The sequence below is a fragment of the Sorex fumeus genome, unplaced genomic scaffold (genome assembly GCF_029834395.1).
Source record: "Sorex fumeus unplaced genomic scaffold, SorFum_2.1 ptg000072l, whole genome shotgun sequence".
NCBI classification, from domain to species: domain Eukaryota; kingdom Metazoa; phylum Chordata; class Mammalia; order Eulipotyphla; family Soricidae; genus Sorex; species Sorex fumeus.
Genome location: NW_026606129.1, coordinates 40,522,380 through 40,538,488, shown reverse-complemented (window position 1 = coordinate 40,538,488; position 16,109 = coordinate 40,522,380). Strand labels below are relative to the sequence as shown.

The 16,109-nt window shown below is 46.7% G+C and overlaps 1 protein-coding gene across 2 annotated transcripts in view; it reads right to left on the bottom strand.

Annotated features, from left to right (window-relative positions):
* Positions 1-16,109, bottom strand: part of CTDSPL (CTD small phosphatase like) — a 131,743-nt gene that overhangs the window by 33,548 nt on the left and 82,086 nt on the right. For both annotated transcript variants that reach the window (XM_056129508.1, XM_056129509.1), the window contains exon 2: positions 4,526-4,680. In XM_056129508.1, the coding sequence (XP_055985483.1) occupies positions 4,526-4,680 (155 nt within the window). The remainder of the gene's footprint in view (positions 1-4,525; positions 4,681-16,109) is intronic.

The following is a 16,109-nucleotide window of genomic DNA, read 5'->3' as shown; positions in this document are numbered from 1 at the left end:
ATGAGTAAAACATAAACTTTTCTTGTTATAGGTTTCTGAGTTTTACAGGTTGTTAGTGTTGCTTATCTGAATGCAATAACTAGCATGTTTACTCAGTCCTCATTCCTCTTGGCTATTCTGTGGAAGGAAAGGAGTCCTCACCCTTAAGGTCAGGAATATGCCAGTCTAAATATGCCAGTCTTGCCCTTTCAGGCCTTCTTGACTTTTCAGCTGTGAGACGGAGTTCTGGTAAGTCAGAAACAGAAGCGCCTATTTCCAGGAAAAGGACTGAGTGGGGGTGCTAGAACAATAGTACAGCAGGTAGGGCACTGTCTTGCACGTGGCTGACCTGCGCTTGATCTCTGGCATCCCATATGGTCCCCTGAGCACTACCAGGAGTGATCCCTGGGTGCAGAGCCCAGACCCAGGGTAAGCCTTGAGCACTGCTGGGTGTAGTCCCAAAACAAAACAAAAACCAGTAACAAGAAAATATGACCAGCAGGTGCATGCTGGTCTTTCCTTCTTCCCTTCCACTTGTGAAGTCTGGGACTTTGTGCTACCAGGCCACATGCATGAGCACTATAGCACTCTCCCGTAGCACTGTCCTCCTGTTGTTCATAGATTTGCTCAAGCGGGCATCAGTAACGTCTCCATTGTGAGACTTGTTGTTACTGTTTTTGGCATTTTGAATACGCCACGGGCACCTTACCAGGCTCTGCCGTGTAGATGGGATACTCTCAGTAGCTTGCTGGGCTCTCCTAGAGGGACGGAGGTACCGAACCCGGGTTGTCCACGCGCAAGCAAACACCCTGCCTGCTGTGCTACTGCTCTGTCCCTGCCCCATATGCATGAGCATGAAGAAAAATGTGCCAAGGATAGTTGAGCAGAAAGACGTAAGAATAGGAAGCAACAAAGTGTCTGGGATCCTGCTTGGATCATCATCCATACTAACCCCAGTGATGCCAGACTTGAGCTTTTTATGTGAGAAAACAGTCTCCTATTTGTTTAAGCTATTATTTGTCAGTTTTCTTTAACTTGCTGCCAAAACCATTCCTATCTGATATAGTTATATTCTTGGAAGCAGCAGACAGATGAATTTGTCAAGCCAATCTGATATAGTCCTGGAGTTTTATTAGGAGAATTCAGATCACTAAACTTGATTTTATGCCTACTCTTTAGGCATAGTTAAGTTTACTACTTTTTATTTATCTAATTTTATTGACTCCAAATTTCAGTTTATTTCCCCTTTCACACTCTGAGAATTTTGAGGATCTAATCTATTACTTGTCACAGTTCTGTTCCCAATAGTCGTTATTTACTCCTACATTTTCTACATTTGTATTGGAACTGATTGTCAATCTCAGAGTTTCCCCCCACCTCCAAATCACTTCATGTCTGAAAATGTCCTTTTTTTCCCTTAATAGATAAATATCGTCATGGTCACATAGAGAATTTGGGGGAGGGGGAGATGTAATTTTTTGCTCCTGTAGCCTTTCCGTCTTCTGGCTTTCAGCACTGCTGACAAATCTGGTACTAATATGGTTCTCTTTGAAAATAGCTTGTTTTGATAATGTGCATAATTTTCCCTTTGTCCTCAAATTTCAGACCGTCAGCAGCACAGAGCGAGGCCTGTGTTCCTGTGCTTGTCCCTACTCATCCTGAGTGTACTTTACAACTCTTTAAGATAGAAATATTTAAGATATCACAGTCTGCACAGCCATATTTCTTCTCTTTCTCTCTCTCTCTCTCTCTCTCTCTCTCTCTCTCTCTCTCTCTCTCTCTCTCTTTCTTTAAAAAAATTTCAGTTCCTTTTTCTCTTTCTGGAACTCCAAGCATTTATAAGTTTCTAGATGGCCCCTTTTTCCACCATAATGACCACCTTGGAGTTCCTGGGGTGGACTATAAGATAAGTCATCACCCTTTTTCCAGAACATTAAATCAGTTCTCAGCAATGACCATTCTCGCTCTCCTGTTTTTTTCAGCTTGTTTACTGAATTTTTATATTTAGAAAGCAAGGGACTATTTTTGCTTTAGGTTCCAAAAGTTACTTTTGTACTCAGAACTCATTTCCTGAGTCCTGTTTCCTGAGTAGTCTAATCAAGTTCTCCTGTGTGTCTTCCATTAGCTTCCCCTTGGTACGAGTCTCAGATTCTAGGTTTTCCAATTTGTGCTTTCCTGGCTGTGGAAATAAAGGAGCAGAGTGAGGCCTGGCTAATGCAGCTAATTCCATGGTCCAGCAGAGCCTCAAAGGACAAATCACAGAGATGGACAATGTCCTTGCATAACTCAGCTTCCTCAGGGTACAGAGCTGACCACGCAGCCCACCCAGGCCATTAGTGAAGCGTCTCCCCAGTGCCACACACAACAGGTGGGAAGTGTGGAGTCTTCTCAAGGGGTCCACCAACCCTTACCCTTACACGGTGGGTGGATCTCATGCCATTCAAGTATTTGTCCTAGAACCCCAGGAGCATTTCCTTCTTTTTGTTCCCTGCTTCTCAGGAGGCCCAGAGAGAATGAATCATGTTACTCTTCTTCCCCTGGAGCTGTCAGGAAACTTGGAGCTTTCATTTCCAGGCTCTGCCAGCAGGCTTACCTGGTTTTCCCAGAGGGAATCTGTTGAAGTTAGAACCTGTGCATGGCAAAGCCTGGCATGCTACCCGTGATATATTTGATATGCCAAACACAGTAACAACAATGTCTCCCAATGGAGACATTACTGGGCCCGCTCAAGCAAATTGATGAACAGCGGGAGGACAGTGCTACAGAACCTGTGGGCCAAAGGAAGATTTTCCAGAATCTTCATACTCACATGAACCTTTTTCTGGTGTTGGGGATTGAACCCAGAGCCTCATATGTGTGACATAAGTGCTCTACCACTGAGCTACACTCCTCCTGCTCCTTCCAACTGTACCTATACTTTCAGGGTATTATTTCCTAATCACAGAAGTACTTTAAGCATATTTTGTGAACATACAGGAAAGAGACAGAGAGAAGAATAAACACAGAGAGAAGAAGAGAGAGAGTGAGAGAGAAAAAGAGAGAGAAATCCTATACATAATCCCATCAGTCTGCGATATCTCTTAATACTCTGCTATACAATATCCAAATAATGTAAATGCCTCTGTGGGGGCCAGAGAGACAGTACAGAAGTGTAGCAGGCTTGCCTGACATGTGGCTGACCAAGGTTTGATTCCTAGCACCCTTTATGGTCCCATGAGCCCACCAGCAATGATCTCTGAGTTCAGAGTCAGGAGTAAGCCCTGAGCACCACAGTATGGCCCCAAGACCTAAATAAATAAAAATGCTCATGTGTATGATTGTATATGTACTATAAATATAATACTACTTTGTTTGGGGCATATGTCTTTGGCCCCAAACATCTTTGTTTTTTTTGGGGGGGAGTCAAACCCATGGCATGCTTAGGGGTTACTCCTGACTCTGTACTAAGGAGTTACCACTGGTGGTGCTTGGGGGACCATATGGGATGCCAGGGATGGAACCTGGATCAGCCACGTGGAAGGCAAGCATCCAACATGCTGTACTGTTTGGCCTCATGAGACATGATGCTCTGGCCCCAAGAGACATCATTTTTAATAGCTGAAAACTACTCAACTATAAGCTTATGTATTAGGTTCTTCATTATTGCTTATCGCTTTGTAACACTATAATGTATGTTAGAGAGCACTGGCGAAATTTTTTGCACATTCATAATTATATGAAAAGGTGGACCTGTTTGGGTGAACAAATATGCCTTTATAAAAAAATAAATATTTTTGTCATGCTGGTGGGGATCAACCCCAGGGACTGACATGTATAAGGCAAATGCCCTACCACAAAACCACATCTCTGGCACAAATAGACTTATTATTATTTTTTTAGACTTATTTTTAAGGTTTTAAGATTGCTGAATTTCCCTCTAGAAAGTGTAACCAATGGACAATCCTACCAATAACTAATTCACATGCTCAACTCTCTTTCTGCCCCAGGTCAAACTAAAATATCATTAAAAAAAATCTTGGATAATTTGGTAGATGGAAAAGGGTAATGTTTTTTGGTTTGTATTTATTTGACTGTTAACCATACTGAGTCTTTTTTTTATGTTCGGTGACAGACAGCATTTACTTTGCAAAATGCCTATTTACTTAAGCCCCTTGTGCCCATATATTGACGATCTTGGTAACAATAATTCCCTTTATCTTTTGCAGTGATTTTTACCAAAAATTCTATTTTTATTATCATTTACTATAGTAGCGCTGACTTTCTTTAGGCTTAAGTGCTATCTCTTTATTCATCCTCTTACTTTTAGCTGCTCTGAGTCACTTTGTTTTGGAGATACGGGTTAGGCAGCATGTGGGCATTTTTTTTTAATTCAATTGTGACAACCTGACCCAAATTTTAAAATCTGGAGACATTTCAAAAACATTTAAAAAGAATTACAGGATGTATAACAATTATGAAACCAGGTAGCACAGCTGAGCCTCTGTGTCAGAGATTGGCGCAGGATACTCTTTGGAGTGGCACAGGTGGCCTGGCCGAGCACACTTACCTTCTGAAGCCCACCGTTCTCCTCCAGCAGGGGCGGGAGCACACTGGGGCTGCTAGCTGGCGGGGCATCCACATTATAGTCCCGGAAGCAGCAGAAGAAGGAGCTGAGGATGCTGCGGCTCCTCTGTTTCTTCAAGCTGACGCTGCTCTGGGAAGCTGCGGAGAAGGAAGAGCACACTGTAGCTGACTGTGGCAGCCTGAATGACAGCTCCCGGCCTCTCCCCCACTGTCCACCCCTCCTGATTCCAGGGGACCAACGGTCGGAGAAGCGCGAGGATGGCCCTAAGAAGTTCCTCTGAAGTCGCCATGTATTAGGTGCTTATACATGCAGGGCCCTCTGTCCTGCTGGCTGCACGGAATTCCTCTGAGCTCAGCCCAGTGGGGGGCTGCTGACACATTAACTGACCCCTCCTCAGGGTCAGGCACCATCTACATTCCTGAATGCTGCAGGCAGACATGTCTTCTGACCCTTTAGTCATCACTGTTTCAAAACAGAGAGCCCGGGACACAAATCAGACCTGGTGCTTCCCCGAGAGGCAGCTATTAGAGTACCAAGGAAGAGTCACTTTGAAACTAACTTCTGGGACATGCCTTGTTCAACCAGGGACATGGTTGACTTCAGGGTGAAGAAGTCAGAGATGGGACTGAGGAGATAATAGAGGGTTAGAGTGCATATCTTTCAGGCACTGCCATTGGCGCCATCCCGGTACCACTGGATCTCGGAGCAATGCCAGGTGTAGCCCTGCAGCATCCTGCCCAGCATCGCCAGGAGTGTCCTTGCAGGCCTCTGAACTCTGCTGAGGTAGCTCTGCTGGTCCCCAGCTCGGGTGGCTTAGACTTCTGGGAGTGGTCCCAGCCCACTTGGGCACAGCATAGGTCGTGCCGTGCTCCTCTACCCACAGAATCAGGAAATGGTACATGGAGTCCCCTCCTTAAACTCTTTTGCAAAGAAAGTGGTGGGAGCCTGGACCCCTAGAACTCTGAGCTGAAGGGATCTATTATATTAAAGACACAAATGGCAGGAGATAGGGGGCAGAGAACCTGTATGGCAGTCTGAGCACAACTGGCTGGGGCACAGCCCACCTTCAAGAGAGCCACACTGTGCCACACACTGGAGGGAGCCACAGAGTGTTCTTGGTTAGCCTGGGCTAAGACAGGCCGCCACAAGTCAGAAATGAAAAGTAAAAATTAGTGTATGAAAAACACACCTTCAGGGAGGAAACTGACAACTCGAGGGACAGAGTGGTGTTTTTTTTTTTTTTTTTTTTTGGCCTGGGAATGCAGCCAGGGCTGTCCCACTGCATACCAAGCATGTCTGGGTGGGTCAGCAGCTGAGGAGAGGCCACAGGCAAAGGGACTAGCTTCAGGGCAGAAGGAAAGTTTACCAATGTGCAGAATGATCTCAAGCCAACATAATTGGGGCACTTCTTCGCGTCCAAAAAACAACTCCAGCGTGATCCTGCATTTTGTACACTCAAGTGATTTGTACACAGCGCCTTCCTTCACAAACGCCCGTAAAACCTTTGCTGAAAGTCTTGGGGCGCACTCTTCTTGTCAGCAGCAAGTCTGAGTGCATGCAGATGGAGGTTCTGGAAAAGGGCTCAAAAGCTATTTTGCCTGCAACTGCACAGGCACGGAAGGTCTCTAGCCTGGGTTTGGGCTAACAGCCCGAGGAAGTGTCTGTTTAAGATCCTCCTTTGCTGCAGATGAGCTTTAGAACCAGAGAGCCCTGGAAAGCTGGTGGCTCCTATTTTCCTGTGAGTACTTGGGGGGAGGCCAAGTATCGGACATTTCTGGCCCCACAGGCCAAGCCTGCAGCCTTCTAAGTAGCAGCATTGGGACTCAAAAAGGACCATGCTCACCGTCAGTCTAGCCTTTCAGTGCTTTTCACAGGTAACCCTCAGCGCTGCCCATGGGGGGCGGGGAGTGTTTGACTGCAGCTCTCGCGCTGCTGAGGAGCTGTCTAGGAACTCGGTGCCAGCAGTGGGGCCCATAAGGCTGGTTTGTGGTACCTCCTTGTGCCAAGTTGAAGTTGACCTTGAGGCAACCCAGGTTAGAAGGAGGGAAGAACATGCCAAAAGGGGAGAAAAGCACCTCATCAAATGTCTAGTTAATAAAAAGAGTCTTTTCAAGAGAGCTTGTTACTTGGGGTGTTTTAGTTTTTAAGTCACGCTCAAGTAATTTAGTTGGAGGAAGGGAAAAAAAACCCAAAACAAAATGGGATCTTCCCTAGCTAATAGCACATTTTGCTGTAAGTAAACAAGCTATTTGTTCATGTCTCAGAGACACTGAGAAGTTACCACCCCGGCCTGGCAGCAAATAGCTCTGCGAAAACCACCTTCTCAGATCCCATTTTCTTCCCATATCACAAGCACCTTCCCCACAACCAACCAAATCACTAATTAACAAAGCTTTTGCTTAAAATATTCCAAACCTGGAGTCAGAGAGCTACTTAACATTTTCAGCAGATGATTACTTATTTACCATGGAAAAACCGCAAGCAGAGCTGTGGAACTTTCTAGATGGGTCCAATGCATTTGGGAGACCAGACCCTTAGAGGGGAAACAGCAGCTTGCTCACGCTTGCCCATCTCTTCATTCAGGTGTGAGGCAGCCAGAGTGGTCTCACTATGGCGGGAGGCCTGGATCTCTTACAGCAAGATAAGGTAGGTCTGAAGACTGGCAGGAACCTCCAAGAGGTGGGGGCGTCTAACTTTCCCATCTCTCTGGCTCTCAAAATGAGACGAGCTGATTTCTTCTGACCAGTCTTATATACATGTATATATATGTGTGTGTGTGTGTGTGTACACATATGATCTGACTTGATCATAACTGTGTGGAACAAATGAAAAGATTCTATGAGGCAGATTGGCAAAAACATACAAAATATTAACATTAACAATAATGTCATAATTATAGATATCTATATCTCTTTCTATACTTTCCATATATTTTGCCAAAAGTGGGGAAAAGTAAATAGTCCTGCTATTCACTTTCTTTCAGAACTCTGTGACGCTCAGGGGAAGCCATGTTCCCCTTCTAAACCTTAACCTTTCAGACTTCTGTGTTTTTCTACTCCACACATGTGAAGCAAAAACCAGGCAAGAGCAATTATTTTGAGCCTTACCGGAAGTAAACGTTGCTACTGAACACAGCTTCAACTCCCTCCTGACCTGCAATCCTACCAATGGAGAACATGCTCAACAATCTCAAGTCAGTCCAGGTCCACAGGAAACCAAGCTAACAGCAAGGAGTCTTTCCCTATTTGAATGCTCTATGGGCCATCTCATCTTACAGGCCCACCCACCACTCTGAATGAAGTCTCTGCTCTCACTCCCTGTCCTCGTGTGCCAGTTTGGCTCTTTCTTCTGTCAAGACTCGGATGTGAGGTCTCCTGGAGGACTAGGGATTCAGGAACAAATTCTTCATCAGAGTTGCAACAGTGGGATGCACACATCCTCCGGTGACAAAGGTTTTGAGAATATTTTGGAGGAGTCAAAGAGGGAGCTGCAATTTTGAACGTCAGTCTAAAACACTTCATAAAGACTTTCATTTGTTAAATCAGAGTTAGGAGGAAAAAGCCATCAAAAGTCATCCCGAAGTTTTCTGTTGCTTTCCCCTGGAAACTCTTCCTGCTCTCATCAACCCCCACACCTACCCACCTCACTCCTGGGTTCCCTCCATGGTAGACGCCTCATTGCTCTGACGTCCCACCTCCCACTCCTCTCCTCATCTTCCCCCTTTTCAGAACATTCCTGCTCTTCACGACCAGGTCCAAAGCCCACCTGTGAGAGAGCCCACTCCAGTTAAAGTGCTTTGTACCTTGGTCACTAAGTCCTTCCTGGACTGTGTTCAGCTGAGCTGTCTTCAGTTCCCTCTTTTCTCTTCATTTCCAGGCCAGGCTATTCACTGAGCATCTCTGCATGCCCACAGGAGTCTCTCACTCAGAATCAACAGGACTTAACATCGCCCCTCTTCATCAACGCTCCTAGTCTAAATGTTTTCCCTTTTCTCTCTCATTAAGCTGTGGATTCTGATATTCTGAGCAGCTCTGAAGTCCGTCCCTCTCAATCTGCCCTTGCCATACCCCGAATGATGAGCCCTCATCATTCTGTTCCTGGACCACTCCAATAGCTTATTTCTGTGTGGCCATATCTGAATTCCCTTAATTAGCTCCTGAGTCACTCGCCTAGGTAGGGCCCAACAAGTGCGTTGACAGAATAGGAGGGCTGATTTTGAAGCTGACTGGCCCTGCAAGATATGACTGTTGGCCTGACCATCCAAAACAGGGGCCCCAGGTAAGTTAGGTGTCTTCCCAGTGCTTTAGTTCCCTTACGTGTAAGAGTGGATAATAAAGATAATCATTTTATAGACTTAAGAATGAAATGAGTATAAAATGCGCAGGCAATCCTTAGCACAGGATAAGTACTTTATAAATGTCAGCTCTTATTATCATCATTAGTCTCTTAAAAGCTTGAGATTTTAAAGGGAGGTTCTGCTGGTAAATTTGAGATCAAAGGCTCAGTTCTATGAGTATACACTCTCCCTCTGGCATTTGACAATGAGGAGGCATAACACTAATAGACTTCGGGTACTAATCTGTAATTTAGAAAGCAAAAGTAGAAAAGTCTCAGGATGTGATTCTATTCAACTGGCTGCAGAGATGGAAGAAAAGGGCAGGGTTAACAGTCTAAACCAGCTCAGCTGGGGGCTGTTTACCTGCTCTCCTTGGAACAAGAACAATGCTCCAAGAGAGGAGGGGGGCCCATGCTTTCTCCCTACCCCCCAGCTTACTTCCTCTGGAGCTGCAGTTTAGCTCTCTCTGCTGAACCCTGCACCTACCCAGTTTCCTTCTGATCCTTCGCATCAAGCTGGGCACTAACACTAGGCCAGTGGGAGGCCCCACAGGGAGCTGAGAGCCGCCAGCTCAGGGCCCTCCTGCTGGCACTGAGACTGGGCTTGCATGTGCTGTCACTTCCCCATGGCTCACCACCTTCTCCTCGGCTCTGCCAACAAATACATGCAATGCTTTTGGCATCTGCCTGTCTCTTGGCAAGGGGTGGGCATCGAGGGGGTGAGTAAAGGGGAAGTTCTATCAGGGGTAGATGGGCAACTCCTAAGACTTAACTTTCTTGGGGTTGGAGAAACAGTATAGAGGTAGGGTATTTGCCATGCACGTGGCAGATCTGGGTTTGCTCTCCAGCATCCTGTATGGTCCTTTGAGCACTGCCAGGAGTAATTCCCGAGTGCAGGGCCAGAAGTAATCCCCAGGCATTGCCAGGTGTAGAAAAAACAAGCAAAAACGACTTTCTCTATTTCTCAGGAAGGGTTGTGAATAGCATGAAATGTTAGGTAGGGGTCTTGTTCACTTCCTCTGAACCTCCTGACAACTGCAGTCAGTGAGACACTGAAGATACAAGGTACATGGCCTTGAGACACTCTGGGTGCTAATGTTTCTGTTTAGGTTCCAGATAGGGTGTGTCAGTATTGAGTGGCTTCCTCAGAACCTGTATCCATTTCCACTTCAACATTGCTCACAGCCCTGAGACAGACCAAAGAATAGGACAACTGATGCAAGTTCAGTGTCTTCCTTGAGTCCTTCATCCTAAAGACATGACAGAAGTGTCCAAAATACCTTCCCAGTCTCTCAAGGCAGAGTGCTGGTAGAGAAGCAAGACCAGGATTTCTAAGGACTAACTGTCGATGGGGCACAGAATAGACTGCTCACATTTTCTAACTTCTGTCTGGCAAGGGTTCCTTAATTTTCCCCACGGAAACCATTCTCATCCCACCAATTTTCAGTTAGCTACAAGGCTTAGCCAACCAGAGCCATGTGGATGACTTGGGAATGGGTACATGTCCTTGAACAAGGAGAAAGTGGCCCAAGACTCAAGCCCCAGCTCTTGGAAAGGCGATTCTACTGTTGTTGAGTTTGTTGAGCTGCTGGGATGAAAGCCCAGAGGCACCACTGGCCATCTCTGCCACCAAGTTGTGTGGTACCTGACTGAGCCAAAACTGTGGGGAAAAAACCTGAGCGACAAGTGAGACAGATATCAAACATTATCTAAGGACCCAGTGTAACTGAAATAACACTCTACTGAAATGTTCAGGTATATAAAAGAAGTCTCCCACTTCTTCCTCCCTCCCTCTTCTCCCCGCCCCTCTTTCTTACGGTCATATTGGCAGTGCTCAGGGCTTACTCCTGACTCTAAACTCAGGGATCACTCCAGGTTGAGGGCCTAGGGGCTCAGGGAACCATATGGGGTGTTAGAGACTGAACTCAGGTTGGTTGTGTGCAAGGCAAGTGCCTTACCTACTCTACTGTCCAGTCTATCCCCGGCCTCCTACCTTCTTCTCTTTTTTTGGAGAGGCAATGCTCAGGGGCTACACCTGGATCTGCACTCTGAAATGACTCCTGGTGGTGCTCAGGGGACCACAAGGGATGCTGGGATAGAACCTGGGTCAGTCACAGGCAAGGCCAGGGCCCTACCTGCAACCATTTTTTCTTCTCAAGGCCATATGCACTGAGTTCCTACAATTGGAAATGAAAAGACAACCGTTGCCAATGTGAGCTCCTCAGCCAAGAAGGGAAGAATACCCATGAGCCACAAAGATATCTTGCTCATACTTGTGTCTCGTAGGATAGATGCTTGAGTGAATAATCCTGCTCCAATCTTTTTAAGTACAGGGCCCAGATAGGGTCCAAAGAAGGGCACCCAGTCCAGATTAGGGGGTGGGTAGGAATGACTTCTTAGAAGAAATGCCACCCAAGTGAGGCTAGAGTTTCATGAAGTTGTCAGGTGGGGAAGGGAAATAATAAAAAAAAAAAACATGGAAGGGGCCTGCTGTGAGAGATTGTGGATGGAATATTTGAGAAGTCAAAAAACTGTGATGAGGATGAGGTGGGAGTGATGAGTTTGGATTTGATTTTATGGAAATGGGGAGAGACGAGATCAGATTTTGTACCCGAATGTCACTGTAGCACTTCTGTAACTGGAACTGCTGAGTTTAAATGCTAAATGATGAGTAATGCAGGCTGCATTAAAGATTTCCAGGGTATTTATAAAGTAGAGATGTAGACCTTTTTGTGTTCAAGGGCCCGGAGCGAAATTTCCTATTTAAAACTTGACTTTAAATACAAACTACATGGAAAGAAATGGCTGTGGGAGTTTCTCTTGGGTTCGAGATGCTGCCCTGCCCTGGTTAGTCAATGGGACTTCACCTGCACAACACAATAAGGTGGGAACAATAATCCATAGCCTGTGCTGGAAAGACAGCAGGTGGCCGACCCCAGTTTGAACCCTGGAACCTGCGTAGTCCTGGAGCTCTGCTGGGTGCAATCCTGGAGGACCCCAAGCACTGCCAAAATCAGCTGGGTGATCCCCAGCACTGCAGGGTCTGGCTGTCTGAGAACTGCCAAAAGGGGTCCCCAGGTATCCTGAGCACCACTTGGGACCACACCCCCACCCCATCCCCAAGTACTGTGTGGACACAGCATAGTCAGATCTGTTTGTGTAAGAGAGAAAATTTACCAGCAGATTCAAATATAGCAATAATAAATTAGGATAAGTTTAGGTTCAGTGCAGTGGCTCACTGAATATTCATTATTTAGCTTGTATCCAGACAACAATCCGCACAGAAACAGTCTGGCTTTCTGAGAAGACAAGTAGGTAGACTCATCTTGGATTTGGGTATGTGAGTTCTAAACTTAAATCAATTCTTTAAAACTCGACCTATCCATGGGTTCTCCTAATAATGCAATAATAGAAACTAAACAAACAACTAAAATGTAGCTTCAACAATAAAGTTTAAAATAAACCCAGGATGGGAGATGCATGTTGAAAGTAGACTATGGACCGAACATGATTGCCACTTAATGCCTCTTTTGCAGACCACAACACCCAAAGGGAGAGAGAGAACAAAAGGGAAAGTCCTGCCACAGAGGCAGGGTGGGATGGGGGTATGGGAGTGGGAGGGATACTGGGATCCGTGGTGGTGGGAAATGGGCACTGGTGGAGGGATGGGTATTTGATCATTGTATAACTGAAACCCAAGCACAAAAATTTGTAAGTCTACAACTGTACCTCATAGAGTTTCACTAATAAAAAAAAAAAGAAATACCACACACACACACACACACACACACACACACACACACACATAAACCCAAGGGCCAGGGAGATGGCACAATGGGCTAGAACACATGCTTTATATATAGGAGGCCCAGGCTTCTACCCCCTCATGGTCCTCTGAGCTCTGCTGAATCCATAGTTGGACTGCACATGCAGGCTGAGGGACTCATCAGATGTTTCGATACCCTGACCTGCTTTCCTGCTGTCTCAGAAATGCCGGCCCCAAAGGGTTTCCTTTAGAAATTAACTAATTTTTGTCCTTCACGCCCTACCGAGGCCACCAGTTGCCCCCCACGAGCGGCTCTCCAGCATGGCCACGGCCCCAGAAGCACAAGGACTTAATGCAGAACCCAGCAGCTTGGAGCAGAAAAGTGAACGAACTATGCGTTAATCCAGGCCATCATGTCTGCCCGGAGGGGAAAGGGTGTTGCTCCCTTCCGCCCTCCTCCCTCTGGAAAGAAAGATGGCGGCCGCATGGGAGCCTTGTGGAGAGCAGGTATGAGCCGGGGGTGTGGGGGCGACTAAAACCTCAAGGGAAGGGGGGCGTTCCGGTCCATCCTTCACGCCCTACCGAGGCCCACGAGCGGCTCTCCAGCACGGCCACGACTCCAGAGCACAGAAACCAATCTCTTAATTATCTGACTCCCAGTAGAAATACTTCCAGGGTTAATTAGCAAAATAGCGGAAATCCAAAACCAACATTTAATTCTTGAACCCAGCTGTAGAAAGCAAATCACTTCACAATGCTTTTTCAGCATGTCTGATTTGGGGGGGGGGGGGTAAACTCTAAATAATAGCGGTGCATCTTTTATTGAAACAATGAATCTAATCAAAGCCGATAGAGTGTTAACTAGAATTCATCTGCCTCGCAGGCATTGGGAGGGGTGGGGGGTGGGGTTTTACTGGGGTTCTTCGTGGTAAAAAATAAGTATTGGTAAAGGGAAAGGTGTTTGATATTTGCATGACTGAGACCTAAACCTGAAAGCTTTGTAACTTATCCCACAGTGATTCAATAAATAAATAATTAAAAAAAAAGAAATTAACTAATTTTTAAAAACTGATTCTTTCTGGGGGTTTTCCCAAGCAATGCTCAAGGGATCCAGGGGCAACTCTGATTCATTTGACCTGACTCTTCAGAGCAATGCAGTGCTGCAGGGTTATCTAGAGGAGCTTGGGAGGCACTGGGGTCACCCCCGGGTGCTTGGGGTGGGCATGTGAAATACCAAGGATCAAACTCGGGGCCTACGCAAAGCATTTGCTCGACCCCTCTGGGCCATCTCCTTGACCCAACTGGTGCCTGCCCCCCCCCCCCCATCTCTCTCCCTCTCTCTCTCTTGAATCTTAGTGAGATACACAGTTTCAAGGTTGTTCAAGAATGGGTTTCAGTTGTATAATGTTCTAACACTCATCCCTTCAGCAGTGTACATTTCCTACTACCAATGTCCTCAGTTTCCCCAGTCCCATGCCCTTGTGCCCCTCACCTCATCCCCACCTGCCTCAGTGGCAGGCACTTCTCTCTCTCTCTCTCTCTTTCTCTCTCTCTCTCTCTCTCCACTTGGGCATTATGGTTCATAATACAGATACTGAAAGGTTATCATGCATATTCCTTTACCTACTTTCAACAGTCGGCTCTTGTCCAGAGCGATCATTTCTAACTATTATTGTCATTCTGATCCCTTCTTTATCCTAACTGCTCTTTGCCCTCAACACTCTTGTGGCAGGCTTCCAACCACTAACCAGTCAGTCCTCCTAGCCCGTTTTTTTAGGCCAAACGGTGCTTCTTTATGAGTGTAATCTATGCTTATGCCAGGTAACCACTACCCTTCTGTAATTCTTACAATCTGATCGGGATGGAGTCCAGATGTGGGAAGGTTTTAGAACAATCCCATACCCTTGGCTTTAGGACCTTTGGGGTCTATGTGGAGTCCCCTTCCTAAATACCACCAGCCATCTGTCCTCTAATCTGACCCAGAACAGCAGTGTTCCACACACAGCTCTAGAGTCAAAGAAATAACTCTGGATGAAGATCAGAGTGATGGGAATGTAGGTGTAAATATGTGCTACTCTGAATCCATCCCCAATCATTCAAGTTTCTCCCCAAATGAAGAAACTGCATCTTGGCGGCCACAGAAAACAAAGACTTCTTGCCTTTAATTTCCATGGTGCCAAGCCTACAAGCTGGGACAGGGGCCAGACTGCCAAAGACCCAGGGAGCATAATAGAATCTGTAGGAGAAAATTGAAGTCACACATGGTGCTGCTAATGTGTCTTTTAACAACAAAACCTGTCCTGCCCTCCCCCAACTCCCCGCCCCACCAATTACCTTCTTTCTTGTTATAAGAGTAGAAGGAAGATATTACAAGAGATTTATTCTATCCAAATGCTTACAGCAGAACATTAAAAAGATGGGGATGGCAAGGTCATAAACTACAAGTGGGCATTTCCCCAACTAAGGCTCTTCCTGTATATGTATGGTTGGCCAAGCACAGCAGACTCCAGAGAGACCCTACAGGCTGCATTCACAACCACAGTACCAGGGAAGAAGCGAAACACCTCTGGGGGGCGGGGGGGGGGGGGGAGGGGGGGAGGGTGTTCTCTGGGAGGTCAGCATTTAAATGAATGCACCATTTCTTCTCTCCTAGAATTGGGCTGCAGGCTCTGGAATGCCTCCCAGGGTCGTGGTTTGGAATGGGTGTCTAACAGGAAATTCTGGGCAGTCTATGCATACATCACATTCCTTTCCCACCCTGAGAGAGCGGTCAACAAACAACGTTCCTCTGTTTGAATAAGAGGGAGGCGATGGGGGCGGGGCCACGCAACAGGACAGGCTGCAGAGTTCAAAGGCAGATGGGGCTGCGCTGAATCCAAACATCCTTTCTCGATGGAGAAAGGACTTAGTCACCCAAAGAGGCACCTTTGGAGATACCCTGTTGGTTGTCAGTCTATTTCCAGCTGCTAAACTTCCCCTAGGAATCCCTCCTGATGCGATGCGGGGAGGGGAGTGTGTCTCGGAGGGTTCATTCTCCCAATGGAGCCCGTGACTGACAGACTGGTTCTTTCAGCAGCAAAAAAGACATGGGGAGGAGCAAAGGCTGCTGGCTCCAAGCTGGGCAGGAGGAATTCTCTCTTCCCTCCACAAGCCACCTCTGCTGAGCTCCTCCTCCATGAGAGGCCACCGACCGAGGTCACCGCTGGCTTTCTCTGTGTGCTGTGCCAATGAGACCACTCGCTCTTCCAAGGAGAAAACCCAGACTCAGAGTCCACAGGAGATGGGTGTGGAGGTGCTGGTGCCCAAACTCAGGGTGGCCTGGCACAGGCTGCTTGTCTCTCCTGGCATATTCATGGATATGGATTTTAATTGCAGGGAGAAACTCTGAATGCGAGGCCTTGTGTTACCTGCCTTCACTCCAGACACCACAGGCCACCAAACTCTGTGACTCTGCTTCCTAGGAGA